Consider the following 13673-nt stretch of genomic DNA (forward strand, 5'->3'; position numbering starts at 1 on the left):
GAGATCATAACCTTCCAGAAACTTGCATGTCTGATGTGGGCCAAATGATGCTGCCACACAGTGTTACAGGATGCACACCAGAGATGTTCTTGCAGACTTCCATTCCAAGCAACCATGAGTTTGGTTTTATTCTATGGAATTACATATCCGTAAGTATTTTGGTCCTTCAGTGCCATGAATGTGGACCTGTAAGAGTATAAAGAAAATTTGAGTAAAAGATCTTTAGGCTCAGGTATAGAGTTTGATCTACAAAGAACAGGATATACAGATGTAGCATCTGTTGCACTCTGGATCTGCTTTGTTTCTGTTTGTCTGGGATTTTCATGCTTTCCGGTGATTTGTTTATGCAGTCAGGTACTGTTACAGCAGCTGAGGGAAAACTAAAAGGAATGCCTTCACAGGTTTCTATAAATCAGCCTAGAGACTGAATTATTTAATGTGATTTGTGGCATGTTCTATATGTCTAAACATCCACTTCAGGGGGTTGAGGTTTCTTTTATTAACATGTTTTGCCTCAGAAAAGGAGCAGTTTTGTATTTCATAATCATAAAGGATATCAACATAAATTTACACTGGCTTGTATGAAACGAGCACATTCTATAATAAAAATTTCACAGATGTAATATGTGGGCAAACAGAAGATTTGCTGTTTTCTGTTAAACTACCAAAATAACTGTCAAGAATTTCACTAGAAATATTTGAAATATCAGCAAATTCAAATATTTTTAAAAACTTGCTTTGGAGATGTGTTTATCTGAGAATATAAAACCTAACATGAGAAATTCCAAAGTTTAGAAAATAATGAGTTAAGATGTAATTTTGTAAATAAAACTAATTACCATTTTAATGGTTTCGGGAAGAATTTTAAAGCACTTAATCTGATCTACTTATAGAATAGATAGCAGAAGCTTATGCTATGGTTGATTCCCCATATCTGTTTGAGTTTTAGATGTAGTTATTTATAAAATTTCATTAGACACTTCCCATGATATGGGAGTATCCTGTATATTCAATTACAAAAGTAACAGGTCAGAATTATGAGAGTTTGAGATTAACTGCACAGCCAACAGTTGCTGCACTATCCTATGAAGCAGAAAAAGACATATACCAGAAATCCTTTCCACAAAGCTCTGGAAAAGCAGCAAAAATTACAGTATTAATTTTCCCTTCCATTATTGTATGAAACCTGACCACTTATCAATATATCACAAAGGGAAACTGCACCCTGAAAATTCACATGAATTAATAGCATTACTGGGGAAATCTAGACTAAAACTTTATGTATGTCAAGTTTGTGAAAACTTCAAGCCTGCAGGCCTCATTTATCCTGCTTTATATGTGCAGTCATTTTATATAGCATATTTTTTACCCTGGTAGGCTACTATAGTACACAGTTAGTATACCAGAAAGAATGGAAAGTTCTATATTTGCTAATAAACTAAGTGTTTATACTATTTGCAAGGACAGATTTGAGTTGGGTTAAGTAGTCTATATCCCTGAAAGCCATTACAGATGAAATGGTGATGTAAGACTGGATCATCATAGCTCAGTCAAATCATCAAACTATGCCATAGTGAAGGTGATATTTTTGACATATGTATAAACGTGTATTCTTTCACAATTTTCTTTTACTAGCTCAACATTTCAGCTGTCATTGCGAGACATTTTATGTCTGAAATAACTTATTCCTCTCAATGAATATGCAATTTTTCTGCATATATTTTAAAAACAAGGTTTCTGTCATCTTTTGTTCCAAAAGGTAGGGTGTGCTAACAAATTAATGCTAATAAATTTCTATCTGTTCCACCAGAGCTTCCACATATTTCAAAATACACATTGAAATTGAAGAGAAAACTCAATTAAGAGTGTCATCTAATCTTTAAAGCAGAATATAGGCATATTGTTTAATTTATAGCTATGTTGGAAAGCAGACTGGCTTGCTTCTGTTTTGCAGTCCTGTCATGTACACTCCAAACAAGTGATGATCCAAAGCAAAATATTGGATTCCTTAAATATAGAGCACATTTTCAAGTGCATAAACTAAGCATAGTCTCAGCTTAAAAAGCTGCAGAAGCCTTTTCTGACCTGTTTGTATCAAAACAGGCAGGGTGGCATGTGCAGATGGAAACTTCTTGAGTAACACAGGTTCAATTTCCACATAAGAGGTGAAAGGATGGAGCTCATACAGTTGTCTTCCAAAGGAAAGAAATAAATACAAGGGCCAGCTGGTCTTGCTGGCAGATCATGTTGGGAGAAATGAAGAAATAGACACTACTGTTCTTCTCCTGGAGTAATGTTGCAAGTGGACGGGGAATGTTAGGAAATATAGAGCTGAGTTGCATTCTTTGGATGACATCTGGATGAACTGCCTGTTGTGTAACTAAATGGTTAAACATGTTTGTCTTACCATTGAGACTTTGTAGAATAAAAACTGGAAAAATTGAGAATTTCTTAACTGATGGCAAGAATCTTACTTATTCTTTCAAATATTACTCATACTATAACTTAAAAAAAGGCCTTTTCTTAAAAAAAATTAAAAGGACTTTTAAGCTTCCATAGTTCCTCAGAGTACACAAAAGTATACCAAGATTAAGGCTAATAATTTTTTTGCTGCACTGTTTTGTGAGGTAGATAGTGGCCTTATTTGTAAAATAACTATTCACAATTTTAAATAACACTTGGCAGCATTGCTATAGTATCTTTTGTTCTCAAGAGGGTACACTTCCAGCTGCCCACAGGTATCAGTAATAAGCACTACTTGCCAGGGATATTACAGCCAAAAAACCCAGTTTAGACATAAAATAGCATCCAAATGTGGATTTAAGTGACAATCCTATTTGTCACCAGCACTGCAGTAATTTGGGAGGAAATGCATGTTGACTGGCATGTATATTGCTTTATAGCGAATTTCACAATTCCGTTGCAGCCTTTTAACAATAATGAAGCTGCTAGAAATTGCAAACCACCACTCCCACCCTCCTCAAGATTCTCTTCCACAAAAGGGCTCAACTGATGCTGGGAGATTTATATATATATATATATATATATGTATGTATATACATGAGACCCCAAAATAACTGCTTCAGTCAGGCTTCAATGGAATGTCACGAAAACTAGAAGCTGTTTCTTGCTGAAAGTAATTTGCACCAGCCAAGACTGCCCACAGCTGACTGACCCACACTGATTATTTCTTTAAACTGGATGAGCAATGCATGCTATTTCCAGGCACTTTTGTTTTACCAGAAAAATGCATGAAGAGACATCTTTCTACAATCTTTGTTTCTGGTTCAGAAAAGAAAGAACGCACAAAAACACAAACAACCCACACAGACTGCTGCATAGGATGATGCAGAAGAGCATTCCCTTTTGAAGGATACCCTCCAGCAGATTTTCTGACCTGGCGACTTGAAAGAAATCCACAGTATTTATTTCCTAATGCAGTCTTCTCTGAAGCAAAGTGTTCCTCTTCCTTGACACGTGAGCTCAGCATTTAAGAAAAACAAATTCTTGGTTCACTTTCCTCCATGAATGATGCACTGCTTCATAGAATCATACAATCATTAATGCTGAGAAAGACCTCTAAGACCATTGAGTCCAACCACTAGCATAATACTGCCAGGTCCATCACTAAACCCTAAATACCAACAACATCAACATGTTTTGCTTGGTCCATTTACAGAGATTAAATTTATACATTTTTATCAAATATTCACTCTCTTGCTGTCAAGAAAGACTATATATCTCTTATTTTCTTATAGGGGGTGTATATGCTCTCTAGTGAAAACAGCAGCAATCCCACATCTGTAAGCTGTGTCATGTACTTTCTTGAGGACACAATGGTGGCCTTTAGGGGACACGTCAGCCTCAAAACCACTCAAGATTCATGAGACAATAGTAGCTTTATTCCATTCCATCATCATCTAGGCAGCCATAGTATGCTTTATGCCTGAAACAGATACAAGACGTAATTACGCCAAGCAGACCTGCCTCCAAATCCCACCACCTTTCCTATTTTCTTCTGCATCCCGTTTTTGCCGAGGCTGCTTTCCACCGAGGCATGGGCACGGCGTGCGGCACCGCTCAGCCTGTTGCCGTCAGCCCGGAGTCACGGTCTGGAAGCGAAAGCGCTGCTGCTGCTTCCGCCCGAGGCATCTGCGGCTGGGACCTCCTTCCCAACAGCCCACACGGGAGCAGCGCTCGGCTTCACACTGACTCACGGCTGTCAAGCTGCGGCATCCTGACTGAGATTAAAAATAAAAAGTCGGGCGAGAGTTCGAAGGCTGCCTGTCAAACAGAGCGTGGCACAAACACTCTCCTCGCCTGAATGAAGGCTATGGAACACCGTTTCAATTCCCTCTCCGGATGAACGCCTCCCGGCCCCCACCGCGCCCGAGACCGAGGGAGGGAGGGAGTCGGGGGCTCCGCTCTGCACATAACCACGGCTGAGCGGCTCTGCCGGCTCGCCGCCAGGCGCTGCCCCCCGCCCCTGCCCCCCGGCAAGGCCACCGGGGTGCACACGCTCGGCGGGGGGAGCCACCGGGCGACCTTGCCCGGGGCTTCCCCCGCCCGCCCCCAGCGCCGGGCAGCGGCCCAGGGCTCGGCGCGTTCCATTCCCCCGCGTCACGGGGTGGGGGGCGCGTCGGAAGCCCTTCGCTCGCTCCAGAGGCGGGACACACACCGCCGTAGTGCCGGTGCCCGGTTAGGCGCGGTGACCCGACAAGCCCGAGCACGGGGAACAGGGAGATAGCGGCGGGACGCCTCGGGACGGGGAGGCGCGGGGGGAGGGCGGAGTTGGTAGGTTCCGGAGGGGGCCGGCGAGTGCGGAGCGCGGGCGCCGCGGCTGTCAGTGAGCAGCGGCGGCGCCAGCGGGGACGGGCGCAGCCGGAGAGAGGCGCTGCCTCGGGTTGCCGGAGCCGCCGCCTCGGGCTGCCGGAGGAGCCGCCGCCGTCGGGACCCGCCGCCCTCGCCCCGGGCCTCGCAGCGGCGCAGGGCGCGCCCCGGCGCGCGGCAGGTGCAGGGCGCGCCGTCGGAGGGAGGCGGCCGCGCCACCGCCCCGGCGATGCCGGCGGTGCAGAAAACGGTGTCCGAGATCCGCTCCCGCGCAGAGGGTAAGAGCCGCCCGCCTCCCCGCGCCGGCAGGGAGCGACGGGGGAGCCCGGCTGGCGTTCCGGCGCGGAGCCGCGGCGGGGTGTCCGCCGCCTGGCCGGGAGGGGGCGGTGGAGCCGGTGTCGCGCCGCCGCCGCGCTCCTCAGCCCCGGCTCCTGTCGTGCCGTGCGCCCACCGTGGGGCTGAGGCGGCAGCGACCCCAGCCTGGGGCGTGAGCGGGGGCGGTGTTTCGGGGAGGCCTCGCATTTATGGCTGTCTGTATCCGGTGAGCCCCGCGCAGCGCTGTGCCCCTCAGCGATGGCAGCGGTGCTTTCGCTTTCCCTGCGGTGTGTGGCTGCTCGGCCCCAAGCGGCAGCGGGGGCTCATGGCCTGGGATCCTCGGCCCGGGAATAAGCCGGAATCCCGCTTTTGTGTGTAACATGTACGTGTGCGCTGATCATCACAAATAAGCGTGTCTGATACACGGCTTGTGCCAGGAAGCTTCGGACAGTGCTGAAGTCTCGTGCCTAAGTGGATTTGTTTAACCTCAGGTAACGTGTCAGCAGCTGCCTTGTGAAAAGAGCCATTGGAGTGGAATTACATTGCTGTAAGGTTTATTTTATGCAGAAGTAACATTTGATATCTTGGACCCCAAAGCAGCAGTATGTTGGGGCTGCCTGTGATTTTTGTTTGGTGTAGGTAACAATAACAAATGTCCCGGTAATGGCATAAGAAGTATTGAGGCAGTTATGCTGTATTTATCCCCTTTTCTGAAAGTTTCTTGCTTAAACCATATATCCAGTTGATGATTTTTTATTTTTTTTTTTAGCTTTGTTGTTGTTTGTTTGGTATAGGGAGGCAGAAACTTCCTCCCTGTATCTTTTTTCCTTCTTCCAAAGAAAGAATATTTTATTTAACTTTTGTGCAAGAAAAAGCACAAAGAAACATAGGTTAGAAGTGGGCTGTTAGATTGATGTTCTTTTCCAGTTCTACCATGTTATATGCCTTCCTCCCCCAAAAGTAGGTTGGTAGGAGGTCTGTCTCTGCCTAGGAAATGTTACTGACAAAGACATAGAAGGATGCATCTTTCTAAGAAGACAGAGAGAAGGTGCATCCTTTCAGGAACACTTCTAATATGTGTTTACAACCAGAGCAACAGTCTATATAATCATAGTGATTAGTAGATGTATATAATGAGACTAGTTAAATGTCCAGTTTTTCAGTGCTTAATTTCAATTCCTTTTCACTTACCCTTTTTCCAGACAATTGGTTTTCACTGCAAGCTGAGCATTGCATAAATAAATTGGGAAAATTGATGCTGTCTTTAAAATTATCTAATTCCAGAACTCTTAATGGTTATTAACAGAATAAATGTGGTGCTCCCTAAAGGTAACTGGCTGAGATTTAAAATTGCAATAAAAGGGAAAAAAAAAAAGTCTGGTTTATTTTTCAAGGTTGAAGGCTGTGAAGCAGTTAAATACTGGGTTTAAGAAGCTTACCAAAACCACTTTCTTTAGGACTGACAGCAGGTATAAAGCATCTTTTAAGAAACTTAACTTTTAAGTTGATTCTATATGACTCATATTGTACTGTGTATATGTAGTACTACTCAAAAAAAATTGAAATCTGTTACTGTTTTCTTAATCTTATATTAATGTGACACTAATTAATTGGATCTATAGTTAGTCTTTGTTTAGATATAATTCGCAATGAAACCAACATAAATTAGTTTCCTTTTTTTTGTTTGTTTGTTTTTGAGATGAGTGCTTCCAAGTCCAGATACTCCATACAGTTAGACTACATAGTTGCCATTTCTAAACAGCTCTTTATAAATGCTACTGTTTTCTAAAACAGAGAACTCCAGCACTCTGCTGTGTATTGACCGGGACATAAAGGAACTGTCAAACCCTAGTTCTGGCAACAACCCAAGTCTCTTAGATAAGCACTATGCCAAGTGATGATGAAGCTGCTTTCAGAGAGCTCCACCAAAGTCTTACTCCCAATGCAGAGTTGTTACTGGCAGGGTCCCTCTGTGTTCTTGGAACACTGGTGATACTGTAATCACAAACAACAGCTTCCATGACTTCTGTCGTGGTGTGGACCATTCCTTAGTCTAAGACTTTTGGGGGTCTGACAGATGGTATTACTTGCCTTATTGTAGAATTTTGGTATTGTATCTATGGGCTTAGTATCTCACTTTTCTCTCCTGTCCCTGCAGCAACTCATTCCTGCTTCAGAAACCTTTTCCATGGATCATGAACTACCTTACCAGGCTGGACTGTCTTGAACACCATCTCAGAGAGAACTAAGCTCTCTCTCACATGGAGAGATAGTGATACTGTTATTAGAAAAAATGAAATGTGCTCAGATGAAAATAACCAAATCAGAACTGTCAGAATGATGTGCGCATGTAGCATTCTCAAGAAGTGGTCAGCAGTTGCACAGAAGAATTGACACTACAGTCTGTAATTTATTGCAAAATAAAATTTGTATGTGTTTAAGGGTTTGTAAGTCAACATGTTACCTGCATAGAGAAAGGAATTTGAGCAAAAAGGAGCTACTGATTTTGTGCCATTCTTCCAAACCTCTGCAAATTCTTCGTGGCTGATAAAGGATAACCAAGCATGCTTATAACCATGTTTTAATAGGGTTTTGTGTCTGTTATCCTGTTGCAAGAAATAGGTGCTGCTTACCATTGTGAAGTGGTATGTGTATCAATAAAATCTCGCTCAAGGCACACAAGATCTGGACCTCTCAAATAAATATAGGAAATTGGTGTCATGTATTCTGCAATTGCAAAACACAAGGGGAATCTTTGAGTAGTGTGGCCTACATAAAGCTTTATTAAATACAGTAACTAACTGTGGTTATTTTAGCTATATATAGCTTCCAGTTAATATATGCATCTATTAAATAATATGAAATTGAATCATTCAAGTAATTCTTTTGATGAGATTCTGGGTAAGTGGAATTGTTCTTCTCAAGCCTTATTAGGGTTCTCTGAAGATTGAAGCATTAATCCTTTTCCTCTGTGTGTTGGTGGAGTTCAGTGAACTATATTAGGTCTTTGAGAAAGGGTAGAGAGTTGAGATGCCATAATGCTGCCTACTAACACTAGCAGGTAATAACTAGTTCTTGTTGGTGTTCTTGTACAAAATCTAGTCAACAGAAGCTGAACTGGGGTAAGGTAAGATGACTTGCACATGAAGAAAGAATGTATTTTGAAATTCTGTAGTGGTCATCAGATTGTCTTCAGTAAACTATTGGTTTTTGTAGTGCCTAATGTATCCTTAGATATTTCTGCTTTTGGTCTTTAGGACTATATAACAGTTTACCAGGTTTAGTGATCTGGTTTATTTCTGCCAAGTGTGTTTTGATCGCAGTGTTTCACAACAGTGAAAAATCTTTGTTTAGTTCTATACAGGCTTGGCCATCTCAGTAGTACCAGCAGGTTCAAGAAGGTCATTTAAATGTCCTTCTGTGCTCTGACTCTTCAGAAGGACAGACTGATGGGTCAGGTTCCCAGTGCCTGTTCTGCAACTGAAGGTCTGTCATGGCTTTGCAACAAATAATTCTGAAGACACTTTCTTTTTCATAACGATTCCGTCTTTGAACTATGCCACGTGCTTCAGAAATATGAGCTAGCAACCAGACTGTTCTGGAATTGGCTGGGATAGACTTAGTTTTCTTCCTAGCAGCAGATACAATGCTGTGTTTTGGATTTAGGATGAGAATAATGTTGATAACCCACTGATGTTTCAATTGTTTCAGCAAAGCACTTACACTAAATCAAGGACTTGTCAGCTTATGCTGCCCTGCTGGGGACGAGGCTGGGAATTCAAAAGGTAAAGAAGGGGACACAGCCAGAGCAGCTGCCTCCTAGCTGACCAAAGGGATATCCCAGACCTTTTGGTATTATGCTGAAAAAAGAGAGAGTTGGCAGGGGGCTGGCAGCCTGCTGCTCAGTGGCTGGATGGGCGTTGGTCAGTGGTTGGTGAGCAATTGTGCATTACTTGTTTTGTGTGCTCTTTTATCATTATTTTCCCTTCTTTTTCTCTCCTATTAAGCCGTTTTTATCTCAGCCCATGAGTTTTATCTTTTTTCTGGTTGTCTGCCGCAGCACTTGGGGTAGGCAAGTGAGTGACTATGTGGTGTTTAGCTGCCTGCCAGGTTAAACCACAGCACTTAGTTGTGTAAGAGGTTCTTGGCTGCAGCATCATCATTCAAAGGTTTTGAAAGCTCTACTTAGAGAATAAAAAAGAATTTTTTTGTGATGAAGAGGAGTGTATTAAAATCCTTTTGGCAATTTGTTTGGGTTCTTCTTTCCTTCCCTTTATTTCCATATTGTAGTATATTTGTATATAGCATTACAATCTTGTTGTGAAAATGAGACTCTTTTAAGGAATGAAAGCCAAAAGTCTAAACTGCCCTACCTAAAGTTAAAATTAGGGGTATGGAATATAGTGTTGGTGTTTTACTAATGTAGAAACTTCGTAATCAGGACTGGTTTAGGAAGAGTCCCTGCAAATACCGAGTGTTTGAAGAGAGATCTTCAAAAATTTATTCCAAATTTATTATTGGGTCAAAATATGGTCTTCAATGGGTGCTCTTGTTGAAAGAAGCTCTAATTGGTTTGGGGGCTGTGTTTGTTTGTGTCATTAGTTACTGATTTATTTGCAATTTGTTGTTAGGGAAGATATTATGGTTTTTTCTCTGAGTTAGGCTGCCAATTGAATCTGTGTGGTTCCTTGAATATATTGTTGGCACCTGTTAAGGTGGGCCAGTCTGTTAGGTTGGCTTTCCTTCCTCTGGAGAGACTTCTTGAGATAAATACTGATGTTTGAATGTGTGTGCCTTTCATTAGGAGAGGAAGGAAATCGAGAAATTGCAGAGGGTGGATGTAGTAGTGGGGTTTTCCTGTACCGTAATAGAGCCTGTGAATTATGAATAGGAAATGGGATGAAATAAAAAGTTTCTGCTGAGCCTTTTCTCAATGTGTGGAGACTTGATCTTGCAAAATAGTGTCTGAAATGCATTTTGAATAGGTAAGAGGCAATATACTGGGCCCGTGGACTGGTGAATGGCTTGGGTTTTGCCTAACGTGTTTGCAAGCATTTATGGAATATGATAGAAATAAGCATTAAGTTTTCATGTACAGCCCTAATTATCCTTTATATGCTATACATTCTGATGTATTCAGTTGCGTTATAACATAGGAGTTTTCAGTGTCTTTTCCTCATTCTCATACAGAATGGACAGTGTATTTTTAACGAGCAACTATATACACACATTACTGGTAGCATGTTAAAACTTTATGGTGATTGATTTATACTATACCTGTTGATACTGTACAAGCTCCAGCCTGAAGACTGCTTAGGCCTGTTGTCAGCAAGGTGGTGGCTGACTGGTTGACAAAATATTAATGAATATTCTTGGGAGAGAAGAATAAATTTTTACAGTTGAAAGTTGGGATGCAGGCTGGCACAAGATTCCTCATAGTCCATAGAAGAACATACAGAAAGCTCTACTTTCACTGGCTAGTGGAGGCAGGTGCTGGGAATGTCAGTGAGTCTAATAAAACTATTTCAAATTAAGCACACACAAAATTAAGAATATTCTGATGCCACTTCTCTGGGAATAATCTGGCTAGTGTCACAAAGAAAATCTGGACCAAGCGAAGGAATCTCATTAACCAATGAGACCAACCAATTAAGATTAACCAGCTTAATGGCTTTGGCTTCCAATGATCACATCCTTCCAGCTCAAGATTGGTCCATCACAATGAGCACAAAATCAAGCCAAGGTGGCAGAAGGACTGGATGAAGCAAGGCATTTGACACTGTTCCCCGCAATATCCTTGTTTCTAGAGACACATGGATTTGATGGATGGACCACCCAGTGGATAAAGAAATGGCTGAATGTTTGCATTCCAAGAATTGCAATCAACAGCTCAGTGGAAAGCAGTGACAATTGGCATTCCTTAGGGGTCAGTATGGGAGCTGACCTTTTTGTTCACATTTTGTCAGTGATTTGGACAGTGAGATTGAGCAAGTCTGCTAACAATGCCAGGCTGTGTGATGTGGCTGACATGCTGGAGGGAAGGGATGTCATCCAGAGGCACCTTGACAGCCTGTGTGAACTCATGAAGTTCAACGAGGCCACATGCAAGGTCCTGCACCTGGGTCAGGGAAATCCCAAGCACAAATACAGGTTGTGTGGAGAATAGACTGACAGCAGCCCTGAGGAGAAGGACTTGGGGTGTTGGTGGAAGAGAGGCTCCACAGGATTTGAGTGTGCATTTGGAACCCTGACAGCCAACCACATCCTGGGCTGCATCAAAAGAGGCGTGACCAGCAGGTCCAGCTGTCAGCACCTCGATGGGCAGATGGGTGCCTCTGCCCATCTTCTCTGCTCTTGTGAGACCCCACCTGGAGTACTGAATCCACCTCTGGGGCCCCCAGCATAAGAAAGACAGACCTACAGAAGCATGTCCAGAGGAAGGCCACTGAGTTAATCACAGGGCTGGAACACGTGTGAAGACAGGCTGAGAGAGTTCAGCCTGAAGGAGAGCGGGCTCAGAGGAGACCTCCTAGCAGCCTTCCAGTGTCTAAAGGAGGCCTGCAAGAAGGTTATAGAGGAACATTTAACGAGGGCATTTATTGATAGGACAAGGGGGATTGACCTTAAGCTGAAAGAGATTAGCTATTAGAAAGAAGATCTTTACTATAAGCATGGTAAGCATTGAACAAGTTGCCTGGAGAGGTTGCAGACTCCCTATCCCTGGAAGTTTCAAGACCAGGCTGGATGGTGTTCTGAGTAACCTGATTGATTGGAAGGTTCCCTGCCCATGACAGGAGGGTTGGAACTACATGATCTCTAAGGTTCCTTCCAAACCAAAGCATTCTATGAATTAGCAAGGAGTCCTTGACAAAGCTCACATATAGAAAAGGTGAACCTACAAGAGGTCAAAGCAGCAACAGGTGGCTGTAGGGGAGTAGAGAGAGATGGACTTAGGTGGCATAGTCACAGCCTACCTGGGGTTATAGATACCATTCTTGTTCTCCTTGAGACGTAACAGCAGGAAGATGATGACTGGGCAAGGTGGTGCCTCTAGGCTGCGTGCTGCAGGGAACCCAGGAACAAAAGGCAGAATAGCATGCAGTAAACAGCGTCTTCTTCCCTGTGGTGTCTACTGATAAAATCAGCTTTCAGGAACCCCAGGATCCTGATACCAGTTGGAAAGTCCAAAACAAAAAAGACTTCCCTTGGTGGAGAGTGATCAGTTCAGGGAACAGTTAAACTGGCAATACAAGAATCCATGGATCTAATAAGATGCAGTCATGAATGCAGAGGGAGCTGGTAGGTCTCACAGATATGCCACTCTCAGTGATCTTTGCAATGTAAGGCTGGTCAGTGGCGAGTGCAGGTTTTTACTGAGCTTCTTGAATATATAAAAAAGACTTTTCTGTTTTTTCAGGGGTCATTACCTGTGAGAAATGGAAATACATTGAGTTCACGTCCACAATAAATGTCCTTTTTGTCTCATGAAGTGCCTTGACTCTTGTGTAAGTAAATCTATTTATGTGGAAAATCATGCTGTGTTTTTACAGGCTATGAGAAGACAGAGGATGTTTCAGAGAAAACTTCCCTAGCTGATCAAGAGGAAGTGAGAACTATATTCATCAATCAGCCCCAGCTAACCAAATTCTGCAATAATCATGTCAGGTATTTACAAAAACACTAGAACACTGCATGCTGAATAGTAAAATTGAAAAGGTTTCATTTATTCTACTGTCATTTCTACTGGCCACCAATGACAGTCTCAGAAACTGGAGGGAGGAATGAAGTGAAATGAGGAGACAAGTAAGCTGTTTCAGTTACAAACCCAACCTTCTGAATTTTTAAGAATGGAGTGGGGAAGATACAGCTGCTTTACAGCTGTATCGTCAGTGTGTCTCTAAAGGATGGATTTGTTCTTCAAGTTTCAGTTCAGTTCCTCTTTGAACCTATTCCTGGCAGCTGAATGCTGATGCAGATGTACTGCACTTGAGCACAGCATTGTTTGTGCTTTGGAAACACTTGGCTTTTTCAGTCAGCCACTTACAAAGATGCTGTAGTTGCCTGTGAGGCTAGTTTTCAGTTTCAGGTTCAGGCTTTAGGGACTTTGTTGATGGTTTATGTTTATGCTGGGTTTTTTGTTTGCTTTTAATGAATTTTAAGTCATACAGTAAATACTTGTAAGTAATGTGTGTTTAGATCTGGTAACATCCTCACTGCTGTTGTTAAAACTCAAAGGAAATGAACAGCAAAGATACCTCTGTCCCAAGTAGGTGTATTTTCTGATGGTACCTTTGATAATGTGCAGAAATTTTGTAGGCATTGAGAATAATGGGGGGGGGGGGGGGAGGGTTTCCATGACTTTGAGAAACTTAATATGCTATTTCTTGGTGTATACAACTTCTCCTTCTGTCTTTTGCTTGGTTACAGAGTAGAGGGCTTCTGCAGTATACAGTCATTCCCCCCTTGTATTGACAGTTTTATGCAAGGTCAAAGTAAATATGACTGACTTAAAAAGAAGTTGAAATATT

General features: G+C 42.7%; 1 protein-coding gene and 1 long non-coding RNA gene across 4 annotated transcripts in view; both read left to right on the forward strand.

The window, feature by feature from the left end:
• Nucleotides 1-4911: 4911 nt before the first annotated feature.
• ATP8A1 (ATPase phospholipid transporting 8A1) overlaps nt 4912-13673 on the forward strand; it is a 96339-nt gene continuing 87577 nt past the window's right edge. For all 3 annotated transcript variants that reach the window (XM_039698853.1, XM_039698854.1, XM_039698852.1), the window contains exons 1-2: nt 4912-5108; nt 12696-12810. In XM_039698853.1, the coding sequence (XP_039554787.1) occupies nt 5060-5108; nt 12696-12810 (164 nt within the window). In that variant the 5' untranslated portion in view covers nt 4912-5059. The remainder of the gene's footprint in view (nt 5109-12695; nt 12811-13673) is intronic.
• On the forward strand, nt 5115-7824 carry LOC120497406. Its single transcript, XR_005626494.1, has 2 exons — nt 5115-5636; nt 7304-7824. It is a non-coding gene; the product is annotated as an uncharacterized LOC120497406 (long non-coding RNA).

The sequence above is a fragment of the Passer montanus genome, unplaced genomic scaffold (assembly GCF_014805655.1).
Source record: "Passer montanus isolate IOZ18808 unplaced genomic scaffold, ASM1480565v1 scaffold13, whole genome shotgun sequence".
NCBI classification, from domain to species: domain Eukaryota; kingdom Metazoa; phylum Chordata; class Aves; order Passeriformes; family Passeridae; genus Passer; species Passer montanus.